Source organism: Salarias fasciatus, chromosome 7 (assembly GCF_902148845.1).
Source record: "Salarias fasciatus chromosome 7, fSalaFa1.1, whole genome shotgun sequence".
In the NCBI taxonomy this organism is placed as follows: domain Eukaryota; kingdom Metazoa; phylum Chordata; class Actinopteri; order Blenniiformes; family Blenniidae; genus Salarias; species Salarias fasciatus.
The window spans coordinates 6,223,091-6,244,026 of record NC_043751.1 but is presented as its reverse complement, the minus strand read 5'-3'; the positions used below and the strand labels follow the sequence as shown (position 1 = coordinate 6,244,026).

Below are 20,936 nucleotides of genomic sequence, written 5' to 3'. Positions count from 1 at the left end.
GTTTGATGTGGCTTCAGATGCTCAGACTGCACCACTTCCTGCAAGGAAGAGGAAGTGTGTCTGATTCCATTTCTGAGAGAAGTTTTGTGTTTCAAAGTGGTGGCAGCCGCATGGTGAGAGAATATACAGGAACTCTCCGTGTTACGAGCAGGATTGTAAAACGTCTTGACGTATAGACGCACAGATGGGCGCTGACAGAGACCAGTACATAAATGCTAATTAAAAACACACACAGAGATCGGTGTGTTGTTGCCGATGAACCGTCCCGCAGCGAGCGGGCCGGCGGGCCACGTGCGGCCTGATCTCATGCTGGCGTTTCACACCTCCTGCGGTTTTTTTTTTTTTTTTTTTTTTTTTTTCCAAGAGGAGGAATGAGAGGCAGAAATGGAAACGCGGCGAACAACAAGTCCCCCTGGGCGAGCCTTATAATCTCAAACGCCGGCTAAGACCTGCTTTAACGGCCCGCTTTGCTGCACTTCACCAACGTCTCCGACTCATTCCTGCTAATGATTTTGTCAGGTCCTTGGGTGGCCCCGTAGTAAAACATTCTCAGCCCATTTCTTCCTTGCGAGACTCCCATTGTGTTGAATAATTAAATTACATGGCAAAACACGGAGACGGTGCACGCTCGGTGAGCACGTCACATGTCCACACGGAGCCTGCCAATCCTCCGGCACCCGGACGCTGATTCCTCCTGAAATTATTCATAACAATCTTATGTAACGTCGCGGCCGTGCGGGTACGTCACGCGCGGAATAAAAATATCACCCCGCGATCAATAATGCAAAAAGTGAAGAGGCAGCTTTTGAAGCTTCATCACGGCAGGCGGCGGCGTGCGGCTCTCAGCGGGCGGGGCTTCCTGACAGTCCTGCAGAGAGAGGGCGTGTGCAGCGGCGGCGTGATTGGGTTCAGTGAACAGCTCTGTAAGAGCTGCAGTACAGCCGGGTGGGAAAAACCTGGTTTCTTTATTCTTTATTTACATCCTTTTATTTTGAAATTGCACAGAGCTCAAACCCTAATGTTTGATACATCAGGGTAACCGTTAGAGGAAGATGTGATATTTATGTGTATTCGCTGGTGCTTGTGTTCAGATTCCTATAGACTATAAACTGCAGTGATGTGCGACACGTCGGCATGATCTCCTACTGGACTCAAATGACACCGGAAAATCCCAAACAGCAGCACAGCGTGTCACACTGGAGACATTACCCTAACTCCATCTGCTCTAAAACTACATCTTAGTGTGTAAAAACAGGTAAAGGCTCCCTGACTGACTTGGTGTGGACTCTTTTTTACTTCTACTTCAGTAAACATCAGCATGATGAGAACCACCGGATACAGAGACTGTCTGGGGGAGATGATCTGACATGTTCTCTGATAGTTTCCGTGTATTTCATGTCTTATCCACTAACATCGACGTTGGGATTTATCAGATATACTGAAAAGAGTCGACAGAGGGTGTTTGAGATATTTTTACCTCTCTTCTTCTGTGCACTTTTTACTCCTGGGATACATGGAAAACTATCTCACACCATTACAGAGGCGACAGAAAGACGCTTTAAAGTCAGAAGACAAGTTGAGTTTACGTGTTATGATGCAACTTTGAATTTTGATATAGCTATGTAACAGATTTGGATCTCACTTTTCAAATCAAACAAATAAATAAGAACCTGACTGATCTTTGTAGCAAATACTTTTCATTTAGCTCGATTAGAATCTTGGATTTTAAACTTTTAATTGAAAATGGAGAGTTTTTAACTTTGCTCTAATTCACTGAAAATATGTGTGCAAATTTTGGTTTCATTGCAAATCATATTTCACAATGATGTGGCTGAACCGGAATTGATAAATCACATTAATAGCTTGGAGTTGAATCAGCTGTGATCACATTGATCAGAGACTCCTGAAATCAGCCTCTCGCGTCTGTTTTGAGGGTTTCGGGAACCAAACTGCTTGACCCAGTTGTTTTCTCCAGCCTGATTCAATCACAACGCGCTGCTGCCAGGGAGCGTGCTGCACAGTCCAAGTCAAGGCCGCCTCTGTTTTAGCCCGGCACGCTTTCCGTCAGCCGCGGCTCAGTAACGGCTCGACTTGGCAGCGCTGCGTTTTATGGATCGGGGAGCGATCCATAAAAAAAAGTTGTACAAGTAGTGATCTGGAGGTACTTAAAGCTCTGGCTCCTGACTGAAAACACCTCAAGTATTACAGCCAAACATGAGGCCAGTGGGTCCGAGTTTGACTCTGGGAACCTGAACACCGGCTCTGTGTTTTCCCTTTAAATATAAAGTAGCTCCAGTTATAATCCTTCAACAACTGGAGGTGACGTTGTGGTATTATTCTGTATTATAGAAGCTTTCTGGCATTTCCCAGAGTGACCGTCAGGCTGTAAGCATCAGCAAGTGTAATTTACAGAGATAATATTGAATAAATGTGAATTATAATCTCTGCAGCTGGCTCCTGAAATATCTTCCAAGAGAGCAAATATCAGGAAGGAAGTGGAATGAAGGATTAGGGAAATAGGGGTGGGTGTGCATGTGCGTGTGAGCCCACTATTATTCCTTTCATATGTCATTTTATTCTAATTGTGTCGATAGAATCATGTAAATAAATCACATTTAGAGCAGCAGAAGGTTCAGGAAGTCCAGTTTTTTTCTGTTTATATGTTGCAGCCTGATATAGAATTTAATTTCATTGTCATTGTCATTTGGATGATTAAAAATCTATTTGACCAATAAACCAATTAATCAACAACTTACCAGATTCCCCATCTGTACTAGTTCTAAAAGCCTCGTGCAAATAAATCAAGACACTGATTGGTCCTGAAATTAAATTCCTGTTCATGTTCAGCTCTTTCAGGATCTGTCTGATTTTTGTTCAGCAGTTGTTGTTTTTTTCTTTTTTCTTTTACAAAGCACGTGCTCAAACACAATTTCCTGTTTAAAAAAAAACAGCATGTCTGTGAGTGACAGTAATAAAACACATTCATAGTAATAGCTCCTGTTCTACATTTCCAAATCCATATGTTTTTGATCTGGAGGTAACCGCTCTGTGTGCGTGTGTGTGTGTGTGTGCGCGTGTGCGTGTGTGTGCGTGCAGGCGGGCACCGTGAGGGACTCCATGGCCAAGTCCCTGTACAGCGCGCTCTTTGACTGGATTGTGTTCCGGACCAACCACGCCCTGTTGAACAACAAGGACCTGGAGGACAATTCAAAGGTAAAAACAAACACACTGGTGCATAAATCACAAAAGAATGCTCATGAGATGAAGTCTGGAACTGAAAGCTTATAAATCTATTTTCTTTCAGCTCAGAGCCAATACCAAGCATGAATTTAAGGTGGATTCTTGAGAGAAATACTGAACAGTTTAACATTCAAATAAGAAAAACAGACATCAGAGGCTCTAAGAAGGACCTGTATGCAAAGAGTAGGGTGACTATATGTTGACAATAGCATCTGATTTCATGATGTTTGATGTTTTTGGGTTACGTTTGCAGCCTTTCTGTCACAAATTAGTGAAACTGAAGCTGTTGCTATGAGCATATCCACCCATGCATACTTTAGTACACATGCTGAACAGCCTCTGTTAGCTATATTTAAAAAAAACACGAAACACGTGAGAACTCTGAACGGAAACAACAGATCACACTGCGGGGAGGAATTAAAAGCAGGTTTCAGACTGCAGATGTAAGACGGAACTGAACGCAGAAGGCTGATAGTGATCTTCAATGTATGAGCAGATTGTTTGGCCTTTAAAACGTCAGAGTGGAGCAGGAAGCTCGCTGCTCCTCTTTACATGAATGGATGTGGAATGTTGTCCTTTGCAAAGAGCTTTTTTTTTTTCTTGTGATTCCAATAAAATAGAGTCTGCTGTGTTTCTTCACCCAGAGATGCAACAGTGTGTTCTGTCGAGGGTTCGTTAGACAAACGAACAAATCACTTGCAATGCATGCTAATGTCAGCAGCTTTTGTCTTCCCTTTGTCCTGTGTGTGTGCGTGCGTGCGCGTGTGCGTGCACGTGTGTGTGTGTGTGTGTGTGTGTGGTGTGTGTGTGTGTGTGTGTGTGTGTGTGTGTGTGTGTGTGTGTGTGTGTGTGTGTGTGTGTGTGTGTGTGTGTGTGTGTGTGTGTGTGTGTGTGTGTGAGTGAGAGATTGGCAGCTGGCAAGTTATTCCCAGCGGGGGCATCGAGAGAATTAGAAAACAGATCATTGTGCGTGTGTGTGTGTGTGTGCGTGCGTGCATGTGTGCGCGTTTGTGAGTGTGTGCTCGTGCCCGCATGTGTGTACATCATGTGTGTGCCAGGAACATTTGGGCAGATGGCATCAAGTTCCCTTCAGCTCAGTTTACCCCCATGGTCCTCTGATGTCCCAGAAGGGGTGTGGGTGTGTGTGTGTGTGTGTGTGTGTATGTGTGCGTTTTATTATACAGTGCTTGTGAGGACCACTCTGAATCAGCGAGGACGTTGTGTCTTCTTGAGTCTGTTTAAATGCTCAGTTTGAGGGTTCACACTCTGTGTGGGTCAGTCAGAGTTTGCTGCGCTGTTGTGTGGCATGAGTGTGTCTACTCTGGGATTGCTGATGTTGTGGGGACATTGTGTGTGTGTGTGTGTGTGTGTGTGTGTGTGTGTGTGTGTGTGTGTGTGTGTGTGTGTGTGTGTGTGTGTGTACACATTCATTATGATAATGGATGTCATCACAGTTTAGGTTCAATAGAGTTTACAGTTGGGGCTTATTGATGAGTGATCTCTGAACTGGTTTTGTGTGTGTGTGTGTGTGTGTGTGTGTGTGTGTGTGTTTGCGTGCGTTTGACGATGTTGCGCTTTCTATTAAGGTTATTGTTCTTCTGGTCAGGTAACAGTTTCTTTATGTGTCCTGTGTTGGCGTCTGTTATAAATTCCTGATTCAATCCAACGAGCCCTCGGAGGGAAATAAACCACTGATCAACACGAATCAAAGAGAACAGCAGCTTTCACACACACTTCCATAATTGAAAGCCTCCTCAGTGAACGCCTCCCTCAGATGGTGCATGTCAACGACACATGACGACTCCAGTGCTGCGTGGCAACAGGGGCTCTGAAGCTGTAAAGATATAAAAGATACGTCACATAGAAACACAGATTTTGCTGATATTTACAATACTGAAGATTATGTTTCATGTTTTCAGAATGTTGTACTTTGGTACATTAACGTGACTTTTTTAAGACCTTTTGCTTGAAAGTGATGCACCCACAATGAAAACGGTCAGTTTTCTGGTTTTGCTAAGATGGTTCAGTCATATCCAGTGAATTCCCTTCAGTTTTTAACTCGGTGCTTTCACTCTGAGCGTATTTGAGTTTTTGTGAAAGTGGATCTGAACTCTCGGAGAGGCTGCAGCCTGAATGTGGTGTGAAAGGAATTTCACTGTACTGGAAACCAAACACTGCACGTACAGCTACCCCAGGCCGCTGCAGCTCCTGGACGCTGGTCTGCCTGAGCCGCTGCAGAAATTACCCTCAGACTCGTTTACTCAACAGCTTCCATATCAGAGATTACAGTGACACATTTTCTTCACGTTTATTAAACCCAGGGAAACTTTTAACACCGTGAAAGGTCATTAGTCTCACTGTAGGCAGATTAGCAGCCACCGGTTGCCTGCATGTGTCAACCGCGTCTCTCTTCCTCCTCAGATCCTGTCGATCGGCGTCCTGGACATCTTTGGCTTCGAGGATTACGAGAACAACAGCTTTGAGCAGTTCTGCATCAACTTCGCCAACGAGCGGCTGCAGCACTACTTCAACCAGCACATCTTCAAGTTAGAGCAGGTACGCCTCCCCGTGCTTCGCACTTCCTTTCCTCCTCCACACAATGATCATTGTGCTGCCGCCGACAAGGCTCTCGTGCACAGTGTGCCGTTACCGTGACGACGCTAACAGGGCGCTCTCATTCATACACGATGGGCCTCATTCTCCCTCGGCACGCAGAGACGCCAGCCTCTGCCCCGGCGTCACTTTATCGAGGGCGTTCCTCGTAAACGTGTCTCGGACGTGCTTTCATGTTTCGGGTCGATTGGCGTGACGGAGCGTAGAGCGGGCCCTCCTCGCTTCCTCCTTCAGACTCCGGACTTTTGAAGTGGCGCCCCTCACGTCACGCCGGTGAAAATGAACGGCTTCCTCTTTGGTGGCGAGCTCCGCAGGGAGGACAATAAGAGAGCCGCTGCCGTGCTTGTGCTCGGATTTATGGAAATGATGCAGGTTTCCTCAAAGCTTCAAGCTGCAGATGAAAGTGTGCACAGAAACATGATTTATACATGCTGACAGGAACCTGAACCTGCTGCTTCTGCGTCTCTTGGTGAACCAGGGACAGGACTGGCTGCTTGAGCGACTCACTACACCCTCTTGTGGAACAGAGTTGTATTACTGGGCTACTTTCCTTAACTGTCAGCGTTATTTCTGCAGCACAATGTGATTCTACTTGCCGTTATACTTGAAATTATACCTGTTTTTGAGTGTGAAGGGTGTGGCAGCTGATCACACATCCCTGTTTGCTTTGTGTGTTTGTTATTAAATCCGATTCCGGTCGGCGTTGCAGTTTGTTTTTAGTTTTTTTTCCTCCTGTTGGGCTGTGTGTACTGCGTTGTCTCACCCCTCAGTCATCACCGCTCCACAGCAGACAGCAGTCATAACAACCCTCTCTGCTATTCAAAAGGCATAAAATTACCAAACCATTAATCTGTGATCAGAAATATCATGTAGTCATTATGCTGGAGTGTTCAGACGCCCACTGCCAACCCTTTTATCCCGGCTGTTTATGTTGTTTTTTTTAATTGCGTCCATCAAACCAATGAGGAAGCTCACTGGGAAGGAATAATGAGTATCAAGGCCTCTTTACTCGGCAGTGATTTCAAGCGAAAAAGCAAAAATTAAATTGCGTTTTGGATGTCTGTATATATGACAACGGTGCTCAGAGCCATTAAAAATGGCTCCTAAGGTGGTCAAAATTGTTAGTGTGAAAATAGGTCACAACGTTTTCTGGAAACGCTCGGGGCTCGTCTCCTTGCTCCTCGATTCACCCCAGATAGCAATCTGATTCATCGTCGTGGAAACGTACATCGTTTTCAGAACATTGCAGTGTAAATGTGAAACTTTTCTGAAACGTTTTCACCTGAAATGCAGTTGTGTAAACGGGGCCCCGGACATCTGGACGGTGTGGCAGCAGCTGTCAGCTCCTCTCAGCTCCTGGATGCTTGTAGGTCGTGGCGGCCGAGCATGTGGTGTGGTTCCACCGCCGCCGACGGCTAAACGAGGCGACGAAGAGAACAGCGGCTCGGTACATGACTGCAATGACACCCCTTCATCCTCCATGAGGATCACAGCCTGTCAATCAAGATTCTGCAGGAGCGCTTCTCTGATGTGACTGTTAGGCCTCAGGGCGACACACACACACACACACACACACACACACACACACACACACACACACACACACACACACACACACACACACAAGCACACACATTCACACGATGTAACAAGTACTAACAGGTTTGGCAGCAGTGCAGTGAAAACTGACGGCGACTTGCTTTGATGTTTTAATTTAGCCAGAAGGATCTTAGTGGGTTTGGGACGGCGCCGCTGTTCACTGTTAACGCCAGGATAGTCTACATCTGTGTGTTTGGTGACGTATCCGTTGACTGAATCTGTGCTGATCGGACTCTCACCGGCCGCTCTGTGTGGTGAACCTTGCTCGTACTGGTTCGACCTCTCCTGTCTTCAGAACGGTCTTGATTTTTAGTTTCAGCGTGTTCCTGGAAACGTCCCTGAGAGATTTTGGTCCGCGTTGACGTGGTAGCATCACTCGGTTCCTGCAGATGTCTCAGCTGCAGAGCAATGGATATTTCCTCTTTTTCAGACCGCTCTCTGTGGACCTAGAGCTGGTCATGTTTGAAAATCCGTCGATCAGCAGTTTGTGAAACACTCAAACAGCCATGCCACATTTATTCCAAGTCATTAAAATCAGATTTCTTTTCTACTCTCATTCCTGCCTTGAGATTCAGCAGCTCATCTGAGTGCCTAAATACGTCTAGTTCCTGGGATGGAGATGCTTTATTTACTATTTCTGCTTTGGAAATTACAAGTTTACTCAGTGAAGGTATAACTGGAGGTTTTCAAGTTGTTGTTGTTGTTGTTGTTTTTTTAAATGCTGTTGCTGGTCAGAAGCAAGCTAACAAATTAACTCCTGTTTACTCAATTTAAAACTCCAGATCGTTGAAATGCTTCATTATAGTAATTGTATATATATTTTTTTAATTTAGTACCAAATGCAAAAAAATGTAAAAAAAAAAAACATAAAGTTCTAGGTTATGTGAATATTTCTGCAGCCCGGCCCTCTGAAGGAGAATCGGTGCTGCATGTGACCCCTGACGTGAAGCGTGTTTGACACTCTGATGAGTATCTCTGTCTTTATTGAACTTCTCGTCCAGGGTTTGTTACTGTGTTATGTTCAGTTAATGAGTGTCAAAGTGCCGTCGGTTGGCCCGCCCTCGCAGGACGGTGCCCGCTATTGTTTCGGCAGAGTTCACGTTTATTATGCTTTAATCACCGGGGTCCTCGGAGCCTTTGGTTATCCGCCGGCGGTGAGTTTATTTTACAGGACAGCGGTGGGGCTGCAGTGGAGCTCGGGGGCCCCGTTCCTGGCCAGGTTGGTGTAGCTTCCAGAACGAGGCCTTCGCCAGATCTCAACTGATTTGTGTTTGTTTGAATAAAGTTGTGCGGTTGGTAGAGCGGCCCGCCTTCAGCCCCTGCTCCACGTCACAGCAGAACCTCTGCCCACCTTTCCTGCTCTGTTGTGTCAAGCCGTTATCTCCTGAACTGTCTAAGAAAATCTCCATGTTATTGGTGCAAGATAAAATGCTAATCATGGCAGGAATATGGTGAAGAAAGCCTAATTTATGCTCCATATGCTATGCACCACCTCCACACACACCTCCATCAGGTGATTAAGTTGCTGGTGTATGTGTCACAAAGTAAGTGGCAGGAGAAAAAAAATGGCGTTTGGTTAAAGAAAATAGATGAACCACAAGATAAGATGGTACCAAGAGAGTAGCATAGAATAAGGTTTCATCGACGGACAAAATTATAGCTGAATGTGTCTTTTGTTCTGAAAAACGTTTGATTTTTTTTTGTAATTGTGCAAGATGTGGTGAGTAGCCTGGGTTTACGATGGCAAAGATTTGGGTCCCCCAAGAAAAACCACCGCTCAATGTGCCAGCCTTTAATAAGACACTTTTTAACAGTGTAAAATCTATATTAAAAACGGATTTGTTGGCCGCTCCTGGACATTGTTGAGAGGGAGTGTGCCAGAATGGCAGAGAGGAGATCCTCAGCCCTCCTTACAGGAAATCTGGGGGGGGTTTAAGAAATAAAATATTGAAAGCACATCTTGCTAACAAACATCCCATGTTTGAATCGAACGCTGATTTAAGTCTGGCCATCACTAAAACATCTATTCAGCATTTTCCTGGGATTTGCTATCACCAAATGTGATCCTGCAGCATATTAGGAGATCCGTTCTCTGCCTTCCAGATGTAATCTGTTTCACTGCACTAAACCTGATTGCACAATAATGCTTGTATTACAAATAAACCCACATTTTTTTCTGGAAGCGAAGTCCCGTCCCGTTGCTCCCAGGCTTCCATGCAGATGTCAGTTTATTCAGTGCATCTGCAGCTCGGTTTTCTCCTTCCTCTTGCAGTCTTCTTGTTTGGTTAGCGTTGAATAAAACCTCATCGGGGATTCTGTGTTTACTTTCAGCGAGCTTCCGTGCTCCTCACCGTGAGCGCAGAGGTTTTGATAAGAACGTCCTGTGACTCCCGGCTCTGGAGCAGATCGGATGGAAAGGGAAGATGCACGAGAAGCTAATGCCGTCAGTCTGGTTTTGAAGGGTGGTTCTAACTGTTTGTCAGCGGGCCTTTCCTCCTCTCTGCCCTCCGGGCTTCGCTCTCCTCCGAGTCCACCGGTCGGTCTTATCAGCAGCAAGTGTTTACCTTTGGAAGGGCGGCCAAAGCTAATAGAGCTTCTCAAGCCACAGCCCTCAGCTGGATGGACGAGAGGGTGTGCGTGCGTGTGTGTGTGTGTGTGTGTGTGTGTGTTGCTCTCTTTATGGCCTTCCAGACCAAAATCTTGTACCTCTCAACATTTTATGAGCGTTCAGGGCACGAGATGTGGTTTTAGGACCAAGGTTACTATTAGATGTTAGTGAATTGAACTTATTAAGGAGTAGGCTCCAACGTATTCATGCAGAAATGTGTGTGTGTGTACGTCTGGTGTTTGAACCGTGTTGGTCTGACCTACACTGTACAACATTGTACGTCCATTCAAGGGTTAAAATGTGGTTTTAGGGCGACGTTAGACTGTTGTTTAGTTGGTTCAGGGTCGCTCGGGGGGGTGGTTGGGATTGTAATATGTCAAAGTTATGCAGTACAAATCTGTGTGTGTGTGTGTGTGTGTGCGTGTGTGTTCCCCAGTCCAGTTCTTAACTTTACATGGCACTTGCTGTTTGTATTTCTCCTCTGTGGGAAGACAGTATATCAAAGTCAGAGAGCGCGCGGCGTCCAGCGCCGGAGGCGAACACGGTATCACTTTAAGCCTGTGAGCGATCGCGCTGATCAGAGCTGAAATCAGAAACATGTGGCCAGGTTTACCTCCATCTGATAGAGAATCCCGCTGCCTTCTGCCCAGTTTAACCGAAGAGTCGGCAGCGATAAGGCGACGGCCGGGGATTCTCTAAATGAAGGCTGTCTCTTGTTCGTAGGCCTTCCTGCTCTGAACTGAATTTCCCTTCTCTGACCAGCCTGAATGTCAGATTTTATCACGGTGTTTTCCTGGTTTCTGCTCTGTCTCTGTCCATTTCTGTCTGTGAACCCACCCTCACGTTCCAGCTCTCTTTATGACACCACTCGATAAAAACACTCCGCTGTCACACCATGAGGCGGCGAGATGGAGCTTCATGTGGCCGGGGCGCTCAGCCAAACACAACCAGGGTGGCTCCAACGCAGCAGAGGTCTGAGTCGACCGACAAATGGAGGAATGGATGACCACAAGTCTTCAATAACCACAACTGAAGTCCCTGCTCGCTTCAACAGAGCAAGAGGCTTTGGGACCTTTGACCTCCTGCAGATTTATTCTGTGACCCATAACTACGGACATTTCAGTGGTCCGTCCATCAGATTTATTTTGGTTTGAGGCAATTTCATTGCACACAATTGCAATTCCTAATCATTACTGTTGCACAACCAGAATCAGGAGAACTGTATTTATCCGCCAGCATACACATACGAGTAAATGTAATCAGTGTACTTAGCTGTTCAACATGTGCACCAAGAGTGGGATAATTAACTAACGTGCACTGCTGCTGGAACAAAACTTCCTTCCTATTGATCCATCATTGGGTAATGCCGACCCGGAGGAAGGCAGGGAAGAGGATGTGTGCAGAGCTGCTGGTTATACAGGTGTAACAGAGCCCTCAGAGGGTGGACAGCGGCTTCACAGCAGATGTTGTCGATCCAGTGTTGGCAGTTTGAATCAGCAGATCAGAAGGTTAAAACACGTTCGGGCCTCGTTCACACAACGCTTTTGTTGCGTTTTGGTGTTCCTCTGCTGTTGCTCATGTGCAGTACTTCTGCACACGTGTGAGTAGAAAGACAATGACTGAGGGGTAAAATGCTGGAGGAGGTCCTGCGTTCCTATCAAACATGATGTCGTTATTTGCTGAGGAGCGCTGTGGATTAAAGTTGCAGCTCGGTCGGCTGTAGAAACAGGTCACCACCGAGCCGCTGTCTCTGTAACTTTGGTAAATTTCAAACAGCTGAAGTATGTTTGACAGTTGATGGAAAGCTGTAATTTAGGTAAACATACTCTTTAAGTGTCTCAGTTCCTGCAATCTGCTGATATCCAGTTCCTCCTCATTCCGTGCTGCTGGTACAAGGTTCCTGTAAAAAGCTTTTAACTTTGGTGACTTCTGCATTCCCCAATCAAGTAATATCTGTTTCCATTTACGCACTATATTTTCTGGACTATGAGTCAAACTTTTTCCCTCCCTTTTTCTTTCAACACATATTAAGAAGTGATTTGTATGTCAAAATATATCATGGAAGCGCACGACAAGGGAAAAACTGCTGCAGTAAAACTGCATTTTACAGACGGTGCATGTAAATCTGTGGCCAAAAAGAAAAAGCTACACAGCAGAAGTTGAACTTAGAGTGATAAATTATGCAGCGTCTGAAGGAAAAGTTATTTATAATTGTCACGACAGATGAAAAATTGAATGGATTCAATCAAGCAGATGCGAGTAAGACGTACGCTGCTCTGCAAGAATGGAAATGTTTTTTTTTTTTTTTTGATTATGTAATCTTTCCAGATTACTGGTTAGTGGAAAAGCTGAGAATGAGATTCAACAATTTTAAAACATGTCTTCTTATGTGAATTATAGCTTCATGACATTTTTTGGCATGTTTATACTTTCCAGTTCAGAAAATATACAGCTAATCTTTTTGTTCTAAATGAAAAAATCACACAGATAATTTGCTCGCGTTAAGGTTTTCAAAAGCTGCAGCTCTCAGCTCAGTGTGTGTCGTGGATATTGAAACCTTTTCACAGCCTCGGAGTTCTCCCTCTGCTGCTGCGTCCGACTGTTTACGTTCACGTTGGTGTGTGATCAAACTTCTGATCGGTGTGTTTATCAGCCGATCAGTTCGTCTGCGTCTGATTGTCTCTGGGACTCAACACGCGCGCTCTCCCTCCCCCTCTGTCGCCACGGATGAATCGGCCTCGCCGAGATTTAAACGAAAGCACACCACTTTTAGAAAAATTCCTTCTCGCGGCTCTGTTTTCATTTGGCATGATCCGGCGGATGAAAGCAAACATGCCACATGTTCTGAATGCCTCCTCGGTGAATCAACGGCCTGAGATGAGGAGTTGAGGGCAGACGTGTCGCATGTGTGAAACTATGTTCCCGCGCTGCTCTGACGGCCTCTCTGCTCCCTCTGGGATAATTACGCAACGCGTCACAACTGAAGATGCTTTTACTCGCTTTTTGCCTCATTAGAAAGAGAATATTCACAATTAGATTACTGCTGCACCGTCGTGACTCACTACACCATCTTCTGGTACAAAACGGTATTGCAAGACAGGACGACTAGCAGTGGTTTTCCGAAGTTGTCTCACAATTTATGGATGACTTAGTTTTATTTTTCCTTTTGTTGCCAGTAATGAGACCTGCCGTGATGTTTGGTTGGAGACAGTTAAAGACACACGGCAAATGTTGCAGTGAAGTCAGCCCTTCATTTGTGATTCCTCCTCTGATTGGATTCAGCCGGACTCGCTGCCCTCGCGGCTCGTTTTGCTGAGTTAGCATGCTCTGCTTCCCCGGCTACTGGAGCAGGGACTGTTTACATGCCTTTCTCAAATGTACCTCAACGGCAGCTTTCCTGGCAGACGAGAACATGGCCAACGTAGCTCGCGCTCGGCTTTCTCCTCCCTCCTCGCCCTCTCTCGCTTTTCATCTCAGCCCGCAGAGGCGGCGAGGTTTCTCCCTCAGGGCCGTTGGAGGGGATGTGGGTCAAACGCTCCGGCTGTCATTAGCCTGAGGAGGGAACAGCCAGGTGTCACCGTCGTGGGGACTCGGCCTTTTCACCACAATAAGAACTATTGCTTCGACTTCTGGCTCTGATACAGGGAGGAATGTGTGCACAAGTACTTTGTGGTTCATGTGAAGCACACTTGACTCTGTGTCGGAGCCCCACATCACCAGCTGAGAACAGGTTGCGGAAATTAGTCTTTGAGTCTCTCTGAATGTGTCTGTTTATGTAAAGCAGCTGAAAAGCAGCCTCACAGTGACAGATGGTGACACTGGACTTACAGCCACTGAATCTTTCTTGGCTTTTGGAGACGTGGCGATGCTCGGTTGATTTTCACCTCGTTACAGATTTGATTGAGCAGACCTCATCTGTGTTTCCCCCCTCTCGTTCGCAGGAGGAGTACAGGGCGGAGGGCATCACTTGGCACCACATCGAGTACATCGACAACAGCGGCTGCCTCAACCTCATCAGCAAGAAGCCCACGGCTCTGTTTCACCTGCTGGACGAGGAGTGCAAGTACGACGCCCAGTGACGTCCTTTTCCCATCACCTGCCTCTAAACACACATTAAACAGATTTCTAATCTAGAAAAGTAAGAAATTTAACATTATTAGACCTTTCTGGATCACTTTTCACAAGGCCTGTGAGTATTAGCCGGTTTACTGTGAAGACGTGTGCCCCATCTGGAAACAAATCATACATTCATGTTTTATTCAAACTTTGCCCAAGTTCGGTCTCCATCGTGATGGACCGACGACCAGACACACACTTTGACTGTAAGATGGTGTGTTCCTCTAAGTCTGGACACTGTTGTGCGCAGCTCCTCTTGTGCCGTCGCTCTCTGGTAGGCGGCCAAACATGTAGAATTGTGGCTTCATGCTTTGTTGGGTTTCACTCCCCGACATGAGCCCGTCTCTCGAGCCTCCAGTGAACGGAGGAGACGTCCGGCGCCCTGCGCAGGCTTTTCGCTCATGAGTCTGATTGATGCCAGCGCTGGGACTCGTACCGGGATTTAGCTTGAGTGAAAAGACCGACTGATTCCTCCACTATTACTGGATTACCCGTTTCTCTTCCTGCTTCTATTGCACTGCGGGGTCGACCCTTTGCCTCAGCGTCCCTCTCCCCCATAAATCAAATCCAACCCCCCGTTGCATAAAAACACATCGGGCGGTTTGCGCACTGCCATATTTATCAATGTTAGCTGTCATCCCTCTTGCCACTTAGCAAAGCTGCTTCATCTGGATCTAATAAAGTCTGGTATGGACCCAGATCCATGTATATATTTGCCTGAAGACGGTGGTGGTGGGTGGGGGGGGACATTTTTGGAAAATTAGGGCCAATGGGGGAGCTGTAAAAGAAAGAAACGAAGGGGGGACGGGATCTCTCCTGGGGGTTTCGCTGCCATAGGACGGAGTTTCATGCTGAATGATTACAGAGAGAGAGGGAGAGACGCTCGGAGATCTCATCATTCACAGTTAGCGGGGCTCGCGGGGGCCTCTGGAGGGACGGATTCAGTTACTGCAGAATCACGGCAGAGCGTGGGGGTCCGTCTCTGCAGCCGCGGGACCCCGTGGATACACTCCAGCCGGAGTGTGTCTCAGGTGCCGGGCGGAGACGGCCATAGGAATGCTGGGAGGTGGAGGTCAGGTGGGTGAAGCGCAGAGGAAAACACCGAGAACTCTGGGAAAAACATGGCGGTCACGTCCCGAGGAAGCTGAAAGCCGGTGTGGTATTGACAAACTAAAACCAGCTCCAGTGTGATGCTGAACACACATCGACGGGCGGATCACTCCTTCGATACACTCCTCATGCAGATGCATGCTGGGAGGTTGTTTGTAGGAGTATTTGCTCCGACCTGCAGCAGGATGTCCACGTCCGTCTCCTTCGAGGATTAGCGCACATTTCGGCGTGCGGCGGCCTCAGCGCCGTTATTGACTGAACCGTGACACGAGGACAGGATGTGTCGGGACCGTGCACGGCTGCTCAGTCCAAACACGTGAACCGTCACTGGAGATGCGCGGATTGCGGTTGCACCCGCTGAGCCGGCGGATAACCGCGGATCGGGCGGACGACGTGTCGAAAAATTAAGATTTTAATTACATTCGGGCGGGTTGCGGTTGAGGCGCTCAAATAATAAAAAAAAGCAACTTCAGTACACCTAAACACTATTCTGCGGATGCGGTTTTGAAAACTGATAAAAAATCGTTCATATGGGCGGATAGCGGGCGGGTGGAGGTTTTAAGAAGCGGTTGCAGATGGAAAAATGAGCCATCCGCGCATCTCTAACCGTCACACAGAAACACTGCTGTCGCTTTCACTACCAGGAACATCACATAACATCTACACATGGCATTGTTTTCAGTTTCACACATGATTTAATGCTTTTCTTGGATTTATTTATGCTCTCAGTTCAGTTAAGCCACTGAAGTGTTGAGATCTCAGATGGAGTCAGGTATTTAGGGACAGTGTGAGACTCCTGACACAGCGGATTCAGGAGTTTAACTCTCTTATTGTCTGTCAGGAAGTTTTATATCCTGTTTAGCTGTTTTCTTACATTGAATGGATTTTAACCTTTTCCTTTGTTTGGTAGTGTTTTGGAGGGAATGTCTTTCTCTCAATGGGAGCAGTATTAACAGTCACAGTTGTTGATTCGTCTTTATTTTCTTCATTTTTATCATTCAGATGGAGTCCAGAGCTTCTTATAACCTCTGATTTAATGATAACTCATTATTTCAGTCTGATCTGTGTCAGTTAGATTCCCTCTGCAGCCTTCAGTTGAAATCCTGCTTGAAATTAGCTTCTTTTTTACAGCTTTGATACTGTTAATATTACCAGTTACAGTAAGCGGTGTGGTTTTAAACATGCAGCATATTGAATTTACCAACTTATTTCATCAAGAGGTGCTTTTCAGACCCCTGTATCCACACATTCAGCCCAGGAGGCTGGGATTAGCTCGATAACTTCAGTACCTCAGCTACGAGCTTAACGTTCAGCGATTAAATCCTGATGAAGTGTCTCCTCTCTCCAGTTTCCCTCAAGCTTCCAATCAGACGCTGCTGGATAAGTTCAAGCGTCAGCATGAAGGGAACAGCTACATCGAGTTCCCGGCCGTCATGGAGCCGGCCTTCATCATCAGACACTACGCCGGTAAAGTCAAGTACGGAGTCAAGGTGAGGCGAGAGGCTTCGTGTGTGAACGCTTCACACTCCGGTGTGTGTGTGTGTGTGTGTTGTCTCCACACATCATAGCAGTGTTACGGTAAACAGCCAGCCAGTCCCATCGCACGCCGATCGGTTCAAAACGTGAAGCCTCAAACCTCGCGCAGGAATCCTCTCCTCTCGTCACTCTGAAAGTCTCCTGCAGCCCTGCTTGTTGTTCCCTCCGTCATCCTCTCCTTCTTTTTCCCCTTCTCTGCAGAGAGATCTAATTCCCCGCCCGTTTCCCAGCTGCGTTCTGATAAGAAGCACATGTGCCGGAGCGGCTCGGGTGTATTGTTGTTCGACTGTATGATAGAAATCCATAACAGCTGGTTACCGTGGCGCTGGAAAATGATCCCGAGGAGCCGATGCGGCGACGCTGACGCGCCCGCCGCCGGCTCGGGCGCGAGCGCACAGCTGACTCGGATCATCCGGGAGGGGAGGGGGGGAGGGGGGGCATGTTGAAGGGTTTATAGTTCACGGCTCTGTTATTATAGCGCAGCTTCAGTTGGAATATTTCATTCTTTCCAGACGGACGCGGCAGAGGACGCCGGGTGTGTGTTTCTGCGCCCGTTTGGACGTGACAGACGGTTTTCTTCACCTCATTTTAACACGAAACGAGAGGTGGAAGAAAAACACGAGCTGTTAGGAATTCAGCACTGGTGTGGCCAAAGGAAGAAGAGACTGTTTACCATTTAATAACTAATAACTGTCTCATGGAAAAATGTTTTCAAAAAAAGGAATATTAACACCAAATACAAGAAGTAAAGCATGAATAATGAAATGAAATGTTTGTTTTTACAATATGTGGCAGAAGACTGAATCAGCGGTGACGTTTTTGTTCATTTCTCTCTCAGAAATGGGAAAAATGCTATTTTTCTTTCAATTCAGTTGGTTTACTTTTGCACCACCTCTGGTTGTGCAGGTTTCTTCCTGTTAAAATTGAGTTTTTCTTTTCCATCATCTCTGTTAAAGTACCTTGAAGTGGCCGCGTTGTATTTGGCGCTGCAGGAATTGAATTTTATTGAATTTGTCACCTTCTAAATCTTTTCACTGAAACAAGGAACAAGTCATTAAAGAGACGAAGGAGGAGAAAACATGGAGGTTTGTGTTCAAATGTAGGAAGTAAAAGTCAAAGGTCATCAGAAAAGTGAACGTTCTGTCCCTGAGAAATGGACACACACTCCGCCATGTTGTGAAATGTGTTGATCACACACACTTTTCGAGAGACAGAGGTAACATGCAGGAAGAACGCATTAATTCAGACATCTTTACGGTTTGTGTTGCCCTGTAACGATTTAGTAAAGGCAGTGAAACATTTGGCCCCTAATCGTTCAAATCTCCTCTGCCAACTGGCGTTTCGCTGCTCACGAGCAGTAAAAACCCCGGCGCAGACAATAACACATGCCGTTGTTTGTTAGTGTTTCTCGGGCTGTACGCTCCTCTGTTTGAATAACTAATATGTTTTCTGTTTACAGCCACAAATTTGAAAACGCAGCCTGCCAGAGCAATTACAGTGAAAACACTCCAACGCCACGTTTTCCCTCTCCCCCCCTCCCTCCATCAGGACTTCAGGGAGAAGAACACGGACCACATGCGTCCCGACATCGTGGCCCTGCTGAAGAGCAGCAAGAACGCCTTCATCTGCGGCCTGATGGGAATCGACCCGGTGGCCACCTTCCGCTGGGCCGTGCTGCGCGCCTACTTCAGAGCTCACGTGGCGTTCAGGGAGGCCGGCCGCAGACACACCCACAAGAAAACCGGTGAGGACTGGGTTCTGAATCGGCCTGTGGAGACGCCGTTTCTTTGCTGAGCATGCAAATCAAAATGTCTGTGTTTTCACAATCTCAACATCAGTTTGATTTAAATGAAACATTCTGGTGTAAAATACAGTGAAACGTCCTTTAGCTGTTGCATTATGGGTAATTTTTACAGACCCACCCTGGCAGCGTGGCTTTGAGACTAATGCTGGTTTGTTGTTTCATTTCAGCATCACTGAGGGTTTTGTTGTTTCAGCTACTCTAAAGAAATAAAAAGGAGAAATCAGTTTCCTTTCACTTTCTTACTATTAGATGGGCCCGATTGGAGCCTCTTGTGGATCGATTTTGGCCCGCAAACCTCATGTTTGACAACACTGCTCTGAAATGATTAAACTTTTATTACATATAGATTCAGACTCATAGACTCAGTTGTTCGTATTGATATATTATGATGTGACCAATAAAACAAATCTTTAATTTAACCACTGGAGGCTGAAGTGTAGTTTGAGTTGTTTCGGTTCTAAGATAGACTAAAAAATCTATCCACCAAATGTGACGACTACGACATACTTTACGATGCAGCACGGTGTGATACCAAATAATACACGACACAAATATACATTACAGTATCCCGAGGTAGAGGACAGGCTGACTGCTTGATCCAATCACACAGGAAAACAATCAATTTCTAATTCTAATATATTAACTGTGTTCTGTTATTGCAGCCTAAAGCCACACGCCGTCCAGATTTCATACGTTTCAAATCAGTAATGTGTTTGCGGGATGTGCTGAACCCGCAGGTGGGGGAGGTTGTGTCCGTTTCACGGTCTAGGAAATGTTAGGAATCAGTCGTGCTCGTGTTGTTAGTGCTGAATAAAGTGAATTACCATCATGTTATCAATCAGCCCAGGTGGCTGTGCGGCCGACTCCTCCTGAGCTGAATGCACTGTGGTGGATTGAATTCATGCTGTAATCCAAACATACCCCGATTAACTGAATTTAAAAAGGTTCAAGCTTTTAAAACCTTGTTTCATCAGCCTATTATCATCTGTCAAACTAAAAAAATGCATTGACCACATGCTTAATAATGTGTTTCTTGGTCCGTGTGTTAAATCAGTCCAGGCCTCTGTTGATTTTCCTTAGTTTAAACACTTTCTCTGCACATCGGGGAACAGGAATGGTTTCCCCTAAGATATTTGGCATATTTGGAAGTTTCAACCCACAAACTGAACCACTGCGTGTTTGCTACTGTTTTCCTTTGTGATATAAAGCAAAGAGACCTAATTTAAGAACGTTTGTTTTCTGTAGGCAGCGATGCGGCAGTTCCCTCTGCCGTCGTGAAAACCGTCGACAACTTCAGCTTCCTCCACCACCCGGTTCACCAGAGGAGCCTTGAGATCCTCCAGCGATGCAAGGACGAGAAATACAGTGAGTCACTCCGCTGAGGTCGACCCCGAGCGCCCGAGCAGCTGCAGTTCACTCTGACGAGCTGACTGTAGTTAATAACAGAAAGGCTGTGAAAATGACTTTATTTCTTTGAAGTCTGATTAGAAATGTAAATAAATGGGATTGAAGCAGATTATTTTCCTATGATTTATTTTCACCAAATCATAGTTATTCTAAGATATAATCCAGTGGCTTTTTAATATTCTGTGTGAAATTCTTCATCTCCATAAGCTCTGTCAGACTGCTTTTAGCTCAGGGACGACACACACAGCCCAGTTCCATCTTGAGCAGTCTGGACGGGGAAAACACTGCAGTAATAACTCTTCAGTTTAAACTTCAAAGTTTTCCTTTGTTGTGGCTCAGAGTCGATGTGATGAAAATGTCTATATTTTCACAAAAACCAAACAATTGCGACCAAAATTGACAACAATCTCAACGTAAAGCCAGTTTTAATGATACCCTCTGCTGCACAATACAGTGAAATGTTCAAACAAAACTTCTCCTAAAGCATTGTGGGTATTTTTTACTAACCCTCGGTGCCTCTTTGGCCAGTTTTAGCCCACAAGCCTTATGCTTGACACCCCTGATCTCTCTCAACATGACCCGCTGGTGATATTTTGGCCTCAGCTGTCGTATAAGTGAATTAAAGTGAGTGTAAAGCCTCCACCGTCGGTCAGATCCACGAGCCGAGCTCCGCCCGATCAAAGGAGCCGATTCCAGGCAGGTGAGAAGGGATTGGCGGTGGTGCTGGTTCTGTTCCAGCCGGTAATGAGAGACCTTAGCTAAAGATGTTGGGACCAGATTGAATCAGCCGGAGAGCAGGGCTCATAACCCAGGGTTTCCTCACATGAGCGAGCAGACAGATGATTCAGGTCCTCGAGGACCGGCAGGCTCTAATGACACCCCCACGTTTTCCGCTCGTCCCTT

The 20,936-nt window shown here is 46.2% G+C and overlaps 1 protein-coding gene across 9 annotated transcripts in view; it reads left to right on the top strand.

Moving 5' to 3' along the window:
• LOC115392094 (unconventional myosin-IXAa-like) overlaps positions 1-20,936 on the top strand; it is an 87,422-nt gene that overhangs the window by 48,501 nt on the left and 17,985 nt on the right. For all 9 annotated transcript variants that reach the window (XM_030096607.1, XM_030096604.1, XM_030096609.1 and 6 more), the window contains 6 exons: positions 3,097-3,213; positions 5,662-5,796; positions 14,002-14,123; positions 16,635-16,776; positions 18,371-18,566; positions 19,872-19,991. In XM_030096607.1, coding sequence (XP_029952467.1) covers positions 3,097-3,213; positions 5,662-5,796; positions 14,002-14,123; positions 16,635-16,776; positions 18,371-18,566; positions 19,872-19,991 — 832 coding nt within the window. The remainder of the gene's footprint in view (positions 1-3,096; positions 3,214-5,661; positions 5,797-14,001; positions 14,124-16,634; positions 16,777-18,370; positions 18,567-19,871; positions 19,992-20,936) is intronic.